Here is a 16,229-nt window from a genome sequence, read left to right as displayed (position 1 = left end):
ATTTAGCAACAACAGCATGGGGTAGTTTGTGTACTGGGTACTACGAGGATAAACAAGGATTTTAGAGGCATGGTTGTGGTGAGGACGAGGATGTAAGAAGCCCATTATCTGAGCACCTGGCAGCTATGAGGACAGGACAGGCTATTTTGGCTCCACCTTCTCGCGCACTTCATCATGACAACCCCACCTGCTTTGTGCGCCAGATGCTGTATATAAAATAATTATTCTGAAATGGATTAATCATTTTCTGTCAGAGACTGGATGTTGAAAACACCTCTAATTGCTTCAGGAATCTCAGAGGCCTGTTACAACTGGACCCTTTTTCCACTCTGTCTCCTGCTACAAGAGGTGGAGAACATGTTTGAAACAGCATAAAAGGTAATTATTTATAATGTTTCTATTGTAATAGCTTGGTAAAAGTGTTGCATGTTCATTCCTTCTTTATAAGCAGCTGTAAAAAATATGTTTATTATAGATTTAACATTTTGTTAATGGATCAGATGAGCGCCGCTGTGTGTGCAGTGGTGCAATGACTGACACTCAAGATGAGCATTTATGCAGAACACAAGCACGCAAAAGAGTGGTTTTGCAGACAGTAATGGATGAACACAAAACTAAAAGTCGGATCACCGATGTCAAAATGCTTAAGTATCTCAGGGTCTTGTTCACGAGCGAGGGACGGATGGAGCGTGAGATCGACAGACAGAACAGTGCAGCGTCTGCAGTGATGCGGTCGCTGTATCAGACCGTCGTGGTGAAGAGAGAGCTGAGTAGGGGGTCAAAGCTCTCGATTTACCGATCGATGCACATTCTGACCCTCACCTATGGTCATGAGATTTGGCTCATGCTTTGACCTCTTGCTTTATGCTTGAGGTCACGCAGATAATCATTGAACCAAGGTGACTGTTATTTGGGGGAGCACGGTTTATCTTGAGAAGCCTGATGTAGTTTGGTTTTTGAAATGGCATAAACAAATTAAAATGTGTGAAATATCAAGCAGACCAATACACTTACAGGGCACTATAGGTGGTGAGAGTTGCAGTGAATCGAGATAAAAGTGAGTGTCATAACTGAATTATAACTGACTCTCAACAAATGAAGAGAACTTTCCACTTTTTGAGTGAAAGGGCAGAAGAAAATGACAAAGTAAAAATGAAAGGAAAGAATACGAGGGCTGTCCATAAAGTATAGGTCCTTTTTATTTTTTTCAAAAACTAAATGGATTTCATTCATATGTTTTTACGTCAGACATGCATGAACCCTCGTGCGCATGCGTGAGTTTTTCCACGCCTGTCGGTGATGTCATTCGCCTGTGAGCACTCCTTGTGGGAGGAGTCGTCCAGCCCCTCGTCGGAATTCCTTTGTCTGAGAAGTTGCTGAGAGACTGGCGCTTTGTTTGATCAAACTTTTTTCTAAACCTGTGAGACACATCGAAGTGGACATGGTTCGAAAAATTAAGCTGGTTTTCAGTGAAAATTTTAACGGCTGATGAGAGATTTTGAGGTGACACTGTCGCTTTAAGGACTTCCCACGGTGCGAGACGTTGCGCTGCGCTCTCAGGCGGCGTCATCAGCCTGTTTCAAGCTGAAAACCTCCACATTTCAGGCTCTATTGATCCAGGACTTCGTGAGAGAACAGAGAAGTTTCAGAAGAAGTCGGTTTCAGCATTTTATCCGGATATTCCACTGTTAAAGGAAATTTTTTTAATGAAAGACGTGCGGACGGGTCCGCGCGTCGGGACGCAACCGGCGCGGAGCGGCGGCACAGGAAAAACACCTCCGTGTTGATAACCATTTGTAAAATCCAGGCGGCTTTTGATGGCTTTCAGTGGAGTCAGTATATGAGAAATTGTTTAACAGCTGGACATGTTCCAACTTGTCCTTAAGGCTTCCAACAGAGGTGTTTTTCCTGTGGCGGAGCATCGCGGCGGCTGCGAGCCGACGCGCGGACCCGTCCGCACGTCTTTCATTAAAAAAATCTCCTTTAACAGTGGAATATCCGGATAAAATGCTGAAACCGACTTCTTCTGAAACTTCTCTGTTCTCTCACGACGTCCTGGATCAATAGAGCCTGAAATGTGGAGGTTTTCAGCTTGAAACAGGCTGATGACGCCACCTGAGAGCGCTGCGCGACGTCTCGCACTGTGGGAAGTCCTTAAAGTGACAGTGTCACCTCAAAATCTCTCATCAGCCGTTAAAATTTTCACTGAAAACCAGCTTAATTTTTCGAACCATGTCCACTTCGATGTGTCTCACAGGTTTAGAAAAAATTTTGATCAAACAAAGCGCCAGTCTCTCAGCAACTTCTCAGACAAAGGAATTCCGATGAGGGGCTGGACGACTCCTCCCACAAGGAGTGCTCACAGGCGAATGACGTCACCGACAGGCGTGGAAAAACTCACGCATGCGCACGAGGGTTCAAGCATGTCTGACGTAAAAACATATGAATGAAATCCATATAGTTTTTGAAAAAAATTAAAAGGACCTATACTTTATGGACAGACCTCGTAAGTGTGATGGAGAGGGAGAAATTGAAAAAAATAATGATATCAAAAAATAATATCAAGTTTCTCATAGTAAAAACTCTATAAAAAGTGAGAAAGGGGTCCTGATCTTACACCATGCACAAAGCAGAGCATGGGCAGCATAAATGTCACTGCAAATTTCCACCTGACACAGTTGTCATTTTCCTGCACAATGCTCATTTTGCTTCACTATCAAATGTATTTTCACTTGTGTGTGCCCATGGGTGTGATGTCTAAACAGGAGGTGTTGTGTGGTGCAAAACTGGTGCATTGCTATTGTCCTCCACAAACCAACTAAGGGTCTAACATTATGGTATTTCAACCTTCTGGGGTCCAAGGGCAATTTCTCAATTTTACCACACCCTCAGTAGTTTACCTTTACATGTTCTTGCACATAGTATATTGCTCATGTGTTGCACATCAAAATCAATCAATCAATCAATCAATTTTTTTATATAGCGCCAAATCACAACAAACAGTTGCCCCAAGGCGCTTTATATTGTAAGGCAAGGCCATACAATAATTATGTAAAACCCCAACGGTCAAAACGACCCCCTGTGAGCAAGCACTTGGCTACAGTGGGAAGGAAAAACTCCCTTTTAACAGGAAGAAACCTCCAGCAGAACCAGGCTCAATGTTCACACCAGTCTCAGCTTTCTAAGATATCTGAGACATATATTTGTCTAGAACACCTTCTGAAGTATGTTATTTGGCTCTAATCCTGAAAATGTGACGGGCATTTAGAAATTATTGAAATCTTTAGTGACTATACTGTTGTGGGCTGGGGTGTTTGGCTGGCTTGGTTTTTGTTTTCTGTTTCTCCCACCAGGTGGTATGCATTCAGGACTGAGTGGCTGAGCATTAGGACCTCACCCTGAACACCTGAGGCTTGTTTTCACATGCAGGTCATCAGGACTCACAGCTGTGGTGTATTTTGTCTTAATCAGAGATTGCTGCATTTAAACCTTGAATGCACAGTGTGTGATTGCCACAGACTCGACCTTGTGAGCAGACGTGTGAGATCGACGTCAGGAGAACAATCTCACCATCACGGACGCAGAGGCCACTCCAGGTTTGACACCACAGTCTGTGAAGGAGGATTGGGTGAGGTCTCACGCTCTTCAGCACACTTCCTGAGGTAATTTGGTTTTGGTGACTTTTATGAAGTAATGACAGTGGATTTGGTGTCCCTCACACCTTGTGTTAGTGAGCTGTCACGTTATGCTAATTGTCTAATCAGCTTCTGCTGCAGTGGAGATTTGAACTGAGTTGTTCCGTGCCTGCAGGGTGAGAAGCTGATGTATAGATTTAAGCCAGGAAGTGTTTGCTGATTGCGTGCACCTTTGAGTTGTGTCTCTCTGTGTGGAGTTGGACTCACCTCATGTTTTCTTTCTTCACAGACTCGGTTTGTCGCGGCCACCTGGGGGGTGTCGGCGGGGTCCCTGGGTCCGAACTGCTGTGGCTCCGGACCGTTTGCGCTGTTAAGAGCACGCCGTGTTTCCACCTCACCAGACCGCGGACTTTTTAGTTGTTTAGCACTGCATCTCACTGTCATGTTTATTAAATTCTGTTATCCTTTGAACCGTGCTCTGCTTATTTTATGCTGGGTCCTTTCAAACGCTGGGTCGGTGCTCCGACCGCGTCCGAAACATAACAGTAGTCTCTGGCCAATTAACAATGGACCAGCGGAAGCAGAGACGGTATTTTTGCCGGGAAGGCTGCAGCAGATGTTGGAGTTGATCCGGGATCAGTTGCAGGTGCTCTCCGCCCGGGTTGTGCACGTTGGTGCGCGCATGGTGGAGTTTACAGCTTGGGTCGCGTCGCACCCCGCTGTTACGGCTGTAGCCCCGTCTCGTCCCGTGCAGCTGGCTCCGACGCCTGTTGTAGCAGCCCCGGTGGTATTTAGTTTGCACTTTAAGCTTTAAGTGGTCGGGGTGTTGTTTTTTTGTTGATTCCCTGTTCCACCATCGGCATCAGCGCGCCTATGCGCCATATGCCATCGGCGTAGCTGAGGTTAGGGGCAGTGGAATATACCCGCAGCTGGTGGCTGGTTTAAAAGTCGGAGGGGTGGCGCCGTCTTGTGTCGTACGCCATTACCGCTGTTCCACTCCTCCCGGTTGACTTTTGGGGTATAGTCGTGGTTGGTGACACTGGACGTACTTCCAGTTTCCACTGCACTGAGGGGGTGGGGTTGGGGTTGTTTTGTTTGTATGTTTTTTTTTTTCCCCAAGTTTCCGCCCTCAGGGTGTGACTGTGGTGTCCTCTGGGGGGGAAAGGGCGGTGGGTCCATCTAGCCGTAGACGGCCGGGGCTGGGTCTGTTAGTCATGAGGGGGGGCGTCTCCTGGGGTTTGATGGAACGGTCCTCTGGGAGGCGCTGGGAGTCCCTGTGGGTGACTTTGGATCCCAGAGGGACCTCGGCTGTGGTTATTACTCCTGGAGCTGGCGGGATGTCCTCTGAGTGGTGTTGGTCCCTACATGTCGTCCGGGGGGGGGGGGGGGGGGGTGTTAGCGTTTTTTTTTTTGTTTGCAAGCTTAAGTTTGGGTTGTGTTTTTTCTTTTCTCCTCTTCCCGGGGTTTGATGGGACGGTCCTCTGGGGAGGGGGGGTTGGTATGGTTGTTTGTGTTTGTTTTATGACTAAGCAGACTTTAACACACAGTTGGAAGAAGGCTGAGTGCACAGGTTCAAGAACTCCTGGCCAAAATTATGCAAAGTGAACAACTAAAGCAAGAGTCAACAGGAATGAACGCAAAGGTGGAGACTCTAACAGGTTTGCTAAATGAAACAGAGGGCAAGACCATTAAAGTCAACAAAGGATGTCTCTGCACTGGAGTGTCAGCTGCGGAGCAGTCTGCTGCAGACAGGCTCAGGGTGGCAAAGGATGAGCTCCAGGATGAGAGTGATGGTCTCGGCACGGAGTTCCCTGTTGACAGAGAAGAGGCGGCTGGAAGCGTGCGTTATCCAGCTGAGGGAAGAGCTGGAGAGGCTCAACATTGAGATGATCAATGACTGCATGAAGAAATTAACATTGCAGGTGGAGCAGCTGATGATGGAGCTGTCGTCAGAGCACAGTAACGCACAGCTCCTGGAGACGGGCCTTTCCCAGCTGGATCGTCAGCACAAGGAGCCGAAACTGAAGCTGCAGGAGGTGTTTTTTGTTCCCAGCCAACATTCCAGCCATGGTCCCTGGAGGGGGGCTTTGTTTTTTCTGGCCCAGGTCCGTGTGGTCGCCGGGAGGCTTCCCGTGAGGGTGGGGTACTGTTGTGGGCTGGGGTGTTTGGCTGGCTTGGTTTTTGTTTTCTGTTTCTCCGACCAGGTGGTATGCATTCAGGACTGAGTGGCTGAGCATTAGGACCTCACCCTGAACACCTGAGGCTTGTTTTCACATGCAGGTCATCAGGACTCACAGCTGTGGTGTATTTTGTCTTAATCAGAGATTGCTGCATTTAAACCTTGAATGCACAGTGTGTGATTGCCACAGACTCGACCTTGTGAGCAGACGTGTGAGATCGACGTCAGGAGAACAATCTCACCATCACGGACGCAGAGACCGCTCCAGGTTTGACGCCACAGTCTGTGAAGGAGGATTGGGTGAGGTCTCACGCTCTTCAGCACACTTCCTGAGGTAATTTGGTTTTGGTGACTTTTATGAAGTAATGACAGTGGATTTGGTGTCCCTCACACCTTGTTGTATCGAGCTGTCACGTTATGCTAATTGTCTAATCAGCTTCTGCTGCAGTGGAGATTTGAACTGAGTTGTTCCGTGCCTGCAGGGTGAGAAGCTGATGTATAGATTTAAGCCAGGAAGTGTTTGCTGATTGCGTGCACCTTTGAGTTGTGTCTCTCTGTGTGGAGTTGGACTCACCTCATGTTTTCTTTCTTCACAGACTCGGTTTGTCGCGGCCACCTGGGGGGTGTCGGTGGGGTCCCTGGGTCTGAACTGCTGTGGCTCCGGACCGTTTGCGCTGTTAAGAGCGCGCCGTGTTTCCACCTCACCAGACCGCGGACTTTTTAGTTGTTTAGCACTGCATCTCACTGTTATGTTTATTAAATTCTGTTATCCTTTGAACCGTGCTCTGCTTATTTTATGCTGGGTCCTTTCAAACGCTGGGTCGGTACTCCGACCGCGTCCGAAACATAACATATACATTTTTATTCACGTGGAAAAACTATTTTGGTGTTACAAATGGGTTTATCAAAGTCTTCAGGTGATAAAACATGGCAGCACGGTAGCTTAGTGGTTAGCACTGGTGCCTGCAAGAAGGTCGTGGGATTGATTCCCAGCCTTTCTGTGTGGAGTTTGCATATTCTCCCTGTGTCTGCCTAGGTTTCCTCTGGGCACACCGGTTTCCTCTCACAATCAAAAACATGCTTATGTAGGGTCTGCTCTTTATCTACCCCTGACAAAGGCCGCGTCTACATCTAGAATTGGTCCCTGGGTGCTGGACTGTGGCTGTCCACTGCTCCTAGTGGTTAGATTGTGTGTAACTGTAATGAGGATGGGTTAAATGCAGAGGGCAGGTTTTGTTGTATGTATACGAGGTCTATTAGAAAAGTATCCGACCTTATTATTTTTTTCAAAAACCATATGGATTTGAATCACGTGTGATTACATCAGACATGCTTGAACCCTCGTGGGCATGCAAATGTTTTTTCACGCCTGTCGGTTACGTCATTCGCCTGTGGGCAGTCTTTGAGTGAGGAGTGGCCCACCCTCTCGTAGATTTTTTTCATTGTTTAGGAATGGCTCAGAGACTGCTGCTTTGTTTGATCAAAATTTTTTCAAAACTGTAAGGCACAACTGAGTGGACACCATTCGATAAATTCAGCTGGTTTTCGGTAAAAATTTTAACGGCTGATGAGAGATTTTGGTCTGGTAGTGTCGCCATAAGGACGGCCCACGGCGCCTGACGGCGCCTGACGGCGATCTGCGCTTCGAGGCAGCAGCGTCTCACCGTTTCAAGTTGAAAACTTCCACATTTCAGGCTCTGTTGATCCAGGAAGTCGTCAGAGAACAGAGAACTTTCAGAAGAAGTCGGCATGAGGAGTTTATTCGGACATTCCATTGTTAACGGACATTTTGTAATGAAAGAACGTGCGGGCAGAGTCGCATGTCGGGCCGGACCCGACCGAGGGGTCGCGACAGGAAAAACACCTCCGTTGGAAACCTTAACAGGCAAGTTGGAACATGCCCAAGCTGTTAAACAATTTCTCAGTTACTCACTTGTTGAAAGCCATCAAAAGCCGCCTGAATTTTACAAATGGTTTTCAACACAAAGGTTTTTTTCCTGTCGTGGTGCACACAGATTTGCCGAGTCATCACGGAAACGACTCGGCGAATTTACGCGCACGTCTTTCATTAAAAAATGTCCTTAAACAGTGGAATGTCCGCATAAAGTCCTCATGCCGGCCTCTTCTGAATCTTCTCTGTTCTCTCACGACGTCCTGGGTGAATTAAGCCTTAAAATAAGGATGTTTTCAGGTCGAAACAGGCCGACGATGGCGCCTGGAAGTGCTGCACGACGTCCTGCTTTGTGGGAAGTCCTTACACTGACAGAAACACCCCATAATCTCTCATCAGCCATTAAACTTTTCACCGAAAACCAGCTTAATTTCTTGAATAGTGTCCACTCGGATATTCCTCACAGGTCCAGAAAAAATGTTGATAAAGCAACGCGCGCCGTCTCGAGCAGCGTGTGAAACAAAGGAATTCAGCTGAGAGGGCGGGACCACATCTCACTCAAGGCCTGCCCACAGGGAAATGACGTCACCGACACGCGTGAAAAAACTCACGCATGCGCACGAGGGTTCAAGCATGATTGGTGGAATCGCACGTCATTCAAATCCATATAGTTAAAAAAAAATAAAAGGGTTGGTTTATTATCTAATAGACCTTGTATATTTGCAATGACAAAGTTTCTATTCTATTCTATTCAAACGTAGTGACATATATGAAGAATATTTAAACAATGCATAATAAACACAAATAAATAAATAAATAAATATGCACTGTGCAGTGCAGCAGTGCCACCTACTGCGAACTACACTACAGAAATGTGGAGCATTCTGAAACAGTATATTTGTAATATAACAACATTTACCTGTTTGCTGCTCTTGTCATATAATTCTTTTTTAGATTAACAGAATCTGTTGGTTATGAAAACTGATGCAAAAAAAATATACATTGCTGCCTTTAAAAAAAATTAAAAAATAGTGCATTACTGAAGAAAATAATGACTGTTTTCAGGTCTACAGATTCATTGTTTTAGAGTTCATGAGGTTTATTGTGTGCTTAAGTGAGGATCTGCAACTAACAGGTGCTGCAGATGCTGCCTGTGACAGTCTCAGGCCTGTAGAAGTAGCTGTGAGTCAAATATCATCAAGAGGCGAGAGACGTTTTACAGAAGAGAATTTGTAATTTCAAGAAGTGGTTGAAAGAAGTCTCCGTGACCTTCAGTCACTGATCAATTTAGAGAAACATGAAGAAAAGTACATTTAAACACACCAACACGTCCGTGGATCCCAGGGGGTTAAGACTGCAACTATCAGATGCCTAATCTGGGTTGACAGGTGACTCACTAATTGTTTGAGTTCATTATATGCCTACAAAACACCCAATAAAGAACCAGTATAAACAACCATATAAACCCATCCCCTTTTCATGTTGCTGCCACCTTTGCATTTGTTTTATCAACCCCAAAATATCACTACAAAGACTTGGACACACCCCAAACAGATATGTATTCTACTTTATAGATTGTGGGCCATGGTGCCTAAAGATAGGCTCCATGGCCAGAGATCACTATGAAATTCTTGACAAATGGCAAACAGGTCACAGAATAATGAAAGAGAGGTGAGACAAAGAAAAGAAAAGCCAAAGAGAGAAAATGATAGGGCAGGAAAACATCTGCACACACATCACACATGAGTGGTGTCCAAAAAATGAGGTGGGCTTCATAGATAATTGGCAAAGCTTCTGGGGAAAACCTGGTCTTGTTAGGAGAGACGGCATTCATCCCACTTTGGATGGAGCAGCTCTCATTTCTAGAAATCTGGCCAATTTTCTTAAATCCTCCAAACCGTGACTATCCAGGGTTGGGACCAGGAAGCAGAGTTGTAGTCTTACACACTTAGCCTGGAAAAAGAGTCTGTTGCTCTATAAAAAAGCCCTCCATAAAGCTAGGACATCTTTCTACTCATCACTAATTGAAGAAAATAAGAACAACCCCAGGTTTCTTTTCAGCACTGTAGCCAGGCTGACAAAGAGTCAGAGCTCTATTGAGCTGAGTATTCCATTAACTTTAACTAGTAATGACTTCATGACTTTCTTTGCTAACAAAATTTTAACTATTAGAGAAAAAATTACTCATAACCATCCCAAAGACGTATCGTTATCTTTGGCTGCTTTCAGTGATGCCGGTATTTGGTTAGACTCTTTCTCTCCGATTGTTCTGTCTGAGTTATTTTCATTAGTTACTTCATCCAAACCATCAACATGTTTATTAGACCCCATTCCTACCAGGCTGCTCAAGGAAGCCCTACCATTATTTAATGCTTCGATCTTAAATATGATCAATGTATCTTTGTTAGTTGGCTATGTACCACAGGCTTTTAAGGTGGCAGTTATTAAACCATTACTTAAAAAGCCATCACTTGACCCAGCTATTTTAGCTAATTATAGGCCAATCTCCAACTTTCCTTTTCTCTCAAAAATTCTTGAAAGGGTAGTTGCAAAACAGCTAACTGATCATCTGCAGAGGAATGGTCTATTTGAAGAGTTTCAGTCAGGTTTTAGAATTCATCATAGTACAGAAACAGCATTAGTGAAGGTTACAAATGATCTTCTTATGGCCTCGGACAGTGGACTCATCTCTGTGCTTGTTCTGTTAGACCTCAGTGCTGCTTTTGATACTGTTGACCATAAAATTTTATTACAGAGATTAGAGCATGCCATAGGTATTAAAGGCACTGCACTGCGGTGGTTTGAATCATATTTGTCTAATAGATTACAATTTGTTCATGTAAATGGGGAATCTTCTTCACAGACTAAAGTTAATTATGGAGTTCCACAAGGTTCTGTGCTAGGACCAATTTTATTCACTTTATACATGCTTCCCTTAGGCAGTATTATTAGACGGTATTGCTTAAATTTTCATTGTTACGCAGATGATACCCAGCTTTATCTATCCATGAAGCCAGAGGACACACACCAATTAGCTAAACTGCAGGATTGTCTTACAGACATAAAGACATGGATGACCTCTAATTTCCTGCTTTTAAACTCAGATAAAACTGAAGTTATTGTACTTGGCCCCACAAATCTTAGAAACATGGTGTCTAACCAGATCCTTACTCTGGAAGGCATTACCCTGACCTCTAGTAATACTGTGAGAAATCTTGGAGTCATTTTTGATCAGGATATGTCATTCAAAGCGCATATTAAACAAATATGTAGGACTGCTTTTTTGCATTTACGCAATATCTCTAAAATCAGAAAGGTCTTGTCTCAGAGTGATGCTGAAAAACTAATTCATGCATTTATTTCCTCTAGGCTGGACTATTGTAATTCATTATTATCAGGTTGTCCTAAAAGTTCCCTAAAAAGCCTTCAGTTAATTCAAAATGCTGCAGCTAGAGTACTGACGGGGACTAGAAGGAGAGAGCATATTTCACCCATATTGGCCTCTCTTCATTGGCTTCCTGTTAATTCTAGAATAGAATTTAAAATTCTTCTTCTTACTTATAAGGTTTTGAATAATCAGGTCCCATCTTATCTTAGGGACCTCGCAGTACCATATCACCCCAATAGAGCGCTTCGCTCTCAGACTGCAGGCTTACTTGTAGTTCCTAGGGTTTGTAAGAGTAGAATGGGAGGCAGAGCCTTCAGCTTTCAGGCTCCTCTCCTGTGGAACCAGCTCCCAATTCAGATCAGGGAGACAGACACCCTCTCTACTTTTAAGATTAGGCTTAAAACTTTCCTTTTTGCTAAAGCTTATAGTTAGGGCTGGATCAGGTGACCCTGAACCATCCCTTAGTTATGCTGCTATAGACGTAGACTGCTGGGGGGTTCCCATGATGCACTGTTTCTTTCTCTTTTTGCTCTGTATGCACCACTCTGCATTTAATCATTAGTGATCGATCTCTGCTCCCCTCCACAGCATGTCTTTTTCCTGGTTCTCTCCCTCAGCCCCAACCAGTCCCAGCAGAAGACTGCCCCTCCCTGAGCCTGGTTCTGCTGGAGGTTTCTTCCTGTTAAAAGGGAGTTTTTCCTTCCCACTGTAGCCAAGTGCTTGCTCACAGGGGGTCGTTTTGACCGTTGGCGTTTTACATAATTATTGTATGGCCTTGCCTTACAATATAAAGCGCCTTGGGGCAACTGTTGTGATTTGGCGCTATATAAAAAAATTGATTGATTGATTGATTGACATCATACAATATGTGTGCACTCTGCTGGAAGCAAACTTACTGGTAGCATTTGTGAGGCTGAAGGTGATCGACTTATCTTCAATGTTACACACATTGCGGACTGACACCTGACAAGTATAATCAGCAAAGTCCTTGGGTCGCAGATTTTTCAGCTTCAGCACCTTCGTCTCGCCCTGCATTCACACACACACACACACACACACACACACACACACACACACACACACACACACACACACACACACACACACACACACAAAACACATTTCTTTAAAATACATAACTCTACAATATTTCTAGTAGAACATACAGCAGGAAAAAAGAAAAGAAAAAACATTGCTCTGTCCCCATTACGTAATAGCTCAAATCTTCTTATTTTCATCTCCTCTAATCTGGGTTGTAATATTGTAAAACAGTCACTTCAATTTGTGATGAGACACAGCACTAAAAAAGGTCAAAGATACACTGATATGAAAACACGCACTCACACACTCCGTGTTTGTGTATGACGTGATCATCGACTGAAACATGACACCATTACACACCTACATGATGGATGATAAGAATTATTAATTTCTCATGAGAGCTTTGGAAAAATGAATGTGATCTGATTGTCATGGCAATAACAAAAGGTAAATCTGTCTACCATCTTCCTAATTATACAGAGTCAGGAACCATTTCTCTATGTAGCAGTGGCTTTGTAATTTTCACACATACACACTGTCCCAGACACAAAGTACTTCAATATTACTGTTGATTTTTTCAGATAATGTTTAATATAGTGCAATTGTCTCTGTTAGATGTCTCGGTGTTAGAGTTCTACAGCCCAAATGTGAGACTCTCTGCTTTGTGTAAGATGATGTGATAAATTGAGAAAAGTGGAGTAGCTCTCCTGTTGAACACACATATTGGAACACACATTTGTAATTGTGTACTGATAATTACACTTTGTAGTGTTCATTTTTTACATTTTCTTTATCATCTTTATATTATTTTTATCATCCCTTTCATTATGTTGTTGTTATTATTATTATTGTTATTACTATAGGAGTTTGTATGGAATATGGTGTTTGCAGATGACATTGTAGCGAGATGACATTGGATCTGTAGCGAGAGAGGAGAGCAGGTTAAGAAAAGCCTGAGAGGTACACATCGTATGCTCTGGAGAGAAGGGGAATAAAAGTCTGTCAGAACAAGACTAGTGTCTCTCTCATTCACATGTGTGTGAATGAGAAAGAGCTTGGTGGAGTAGTGTGGTTATACCCCAATTCCACAGAGCACCATTTCTTCCCTTTTCATCCTCAATAGCAAATTGGGACATATTTTGAAGCATCACAGTATCTCCTTGATCCATCTGCTGTCAATTTTAAACAAACTTGGTACATGCAGTAGTTATGACCATCATCGGCACCAGTTTTGAAATTGGGTTGAAATTTTCTAAATTTCATCCTGATTCTCCAAATCAGCATCATTATTTGGTCACTTCCAGGTGTTTGTAGTCCTAAGAACTTCAATCATGTTCAAACATCTTTAAACAGGGTAGTTCTAGTGAGTATAGCTTGATAATTGTTTGATTGTGCTCCACCATGGGAAACATTTGAAGTACGAGGTCTGTCAGAAAAGTATCGGACCTTTTTATTTTTTTCAAAAACCATATGGATTTGAATCACGTGTGATTGCATCAGCCAAGCTTAATAAATGTCTGAACGATTTGGAGCTTTGCTGCATCAAATTTTTTCCAGAAACTGTGAGAGACCTCCAGGTGGACACCATTCGGAAAATTCTGTTGGCTTTTCAGGGACGATTTATTCGCAATAAAAATCCGACGAGAGGGGTGGACGACTGCTCACACAAAGCCTGCTCACAGGCGAATGACGCAACCGACAGGCGTGAAAAAACTCACTCATGCGCACGAAGGTTCAAGCTTGGCTGATGCAATCACACGTGATTCAAATCCATATGGTTTTTGAAAAAAATAAAAAGGTCCGATACTTTTCTGACAGACCTCGTAAAAGCACTGTCTGTTGTGGTTCTGGCTGAGAACGCAGCCAGGTGCAGCTTTGGTTTTGTTTTTAGATGGTTGCCAGAAATTCAATTGGATTCATTTCATTTATATAGCACCAATTCACATCAAAGCTGCCTCAGTGCACTTCACACCAACCCAGGTATTCACTTGATAAGCCAGTTTATAAGCCAGTTGCCTGGGCTGCACTTTATAAGCCAGCCTGATGGGTTCATGCTGGAGTAAGCCTTTTCATCCTGTTTTTGCACTTTTCTGGCTCATGGGAGATCATAATACATTGGTGCCATGTGGAATAGTGGTGTTTCAAGGTGTAGAGGTGGTGAAGCTAGATGAGTTTGAACACTTGCATTCAACTATCCAAAGTGATGGAGAGTGTGTTAGGTAGGTGAAGAAGAGCGTGTAGGCAGGGTGGAGTGGGTGGAGAAAGGTGGCAGGATTGTGGCTTAGAAATGGTTTAGGAATGTCCTGAGGGAGGACATGTAGGTGGTTGGTGTAACTGGATGGAAACGGTTGATATGCTGTGGTGACCCCTAACGGGAGAAGCAAAAGGAAGAAGGATTATAATTGTTATTCATCCATTTTCTAAATCCACTTATTCCAGTTAAGACTCATGGGAGGCTGATGCCTATTTCAGAAATCATTGAGAGAGCGGTGGGGTACAGTGACAGCTCCTGAAAAATTTCTCAGGAGGGGCAGTTTTTCTGATAATGATTAAGGCGACCCATTCAGTAAATACATTAGGGCCCCTTCACACATAGTGTGAATATGTACAGCTCAGGGCAACTCCCATCGGAACAGCTCGTATGAGCGCACCACGAAGCATCGCGCCGACAGGCAGGTGTGCACAATGCCATGCAATGGTTCGTGGAAGAAAAATAAATAAATAAATATATATATATATATATGAAAGTAAAGGGGGATACATGCAAAAATGTAATTACAAAATGCCTACTGTGTTCTGGTTTTGTTTATTTTTATTTAATGACCAAAAATTGTCTTTAAACATAAACTGTAAAAACTGAATGCAGTGTAAAAGTAACAAAACAGAACAAGACGACCACATGGGAGATGGGATACAAATCATCTGATGTTGTTAGTGAAGCCCTTTGGTGCATGTATGTCTTTCAGTGTTTATGTGTACCTGAGTGTAAAGGGGCTCATAGATGTCCACCCCGTTGTCTTTGCTTTGCTCAATGAGCATGCTCCCACGTTTCCAGATGAAGCGAGCAGGAGGGTTTGAATTCACGGTGCAGCGCAGGAAAACAGTCTTTTCTTGGTAGTAACTGCCGCGCACATCGCTGATTGTCTGGTGCACTGTCAGCACTGGTGTGTCAAGATCTGCAAATCAAAGCAAATCCAGAAAAAAAGAAAGCACATGAAGAACCATATGTTGCATATATCGTGTACATAGAATCACCCTGGTGGCCCATGTGACCAAAACCACAAAGCCATCCCAACATTTGCCTGCTTCTAACGAGCATAAATTTCCAAACAATATTTGTGTTTATACCATTTTCCTCTGTGACTTTCACACCAACCACATTTCTTTCTTTTTACTGTCACTTTTATCTTTCCCCCCGTTCACCTCATTTCCCTTTGCATTTCTTTCATGGGAGTGTCATCTCCTTTTCCTCCGGTGGAAAGGATTTCAGCTGCTGTCAGGAGCACAGAGGCAGCTCTCCCCTGGTTTCTGCCATCTCTCCAGACCTCACTGCCACATTCACTCCTCATCACCCCCCCCCCCCCCCCCCCCCCCCCGTCCTCCTCCTCACTCCTTCCTTCTATCTCTTACAGGGCACAGTTGGTTGTATGTGTGTAATCTCGATTCTTTACAGCCTAATTCAAATGTTGCAGACTTCAAACAATCATGGAAAGAGTTTCTGCCAACACCGGAGCAGCCTTTTTTAACTCTCTTTTCCTGCCTTTCGCCTTTGCTTCTTGCCTTCTTTTTTCTTCTTTGCTTCTCAGCTCCTTTTTTTTTTACCCATCTGCCCATCTTCTCTCCTCTGCTCTCTTGTGTCAAACTGTTTCACTTGCACTATTCTTATCAAGACAAGCTTCAGGTGGGTTGCAGAAAGAAGCGGTGATGGGAGTGTGCACTGTTCCTCTGCACTGTTAAATGTGAGTAAAGAAGAACCACTGTCATAAAGGAAGGTGGTCAGAATATGTTTTATTTGACGCATTTGGGAGAAAACAATCTGTAGGTAAACATGCAAAATTTTGCAGGTGAGCTCAAGAAAATGACAAAGCTGTCATG

General features: G+C 43.9%; 1 protein-coding gene across 1 annotated transcript in view; it reads right to left on the bottom strand.

The window, feature by feature from the left end:
- The window catches only part of LOC117526335 (MAM domain-containing glycosylphosphatidylinositol anchor protein 1), a 1,010,161-nt gene that overhangs the window by 387,958 nt on the left and 605,974 nt on the right, over window positions 1-16,229 (bottom strand). Inside the window, exons 5-6 of the mRNA XM_034188407.1 lie at window positions 15,114-15,310; window positions 11,990-12,122 (exon numbers count right to left, since the gene is read on the bottom strand). Coding sequence (XP_034044298.1) covers window positions 11,990-12,122; window positions 15,114-15,310 — 330 coding nt within the window. The remainder of the gene's footprint in view (window positions 1-11,989; window positions 12,123-15,113; window positions 15,311-16,229) is intronic.

This window comes from Thalassophryne amazonica, chromosome 2, assembly GCF_902500255.1.
Source record: "Thalassophryne amazonica chromosome 2, fThaAma1.1, whole genome shotgun sequence".
Lineage (NCBI taxonomy): Eukaryota > Metazoa > Chordata > Actinopteri > Batrachoidiformes > Batrachoididae > Thalassophryne > Thalassophryne amazonica.
Note: the sequence above shows the minus strand (reverse complement) of the source record. Positions and strands in the feature narration are given on the sequence as shown.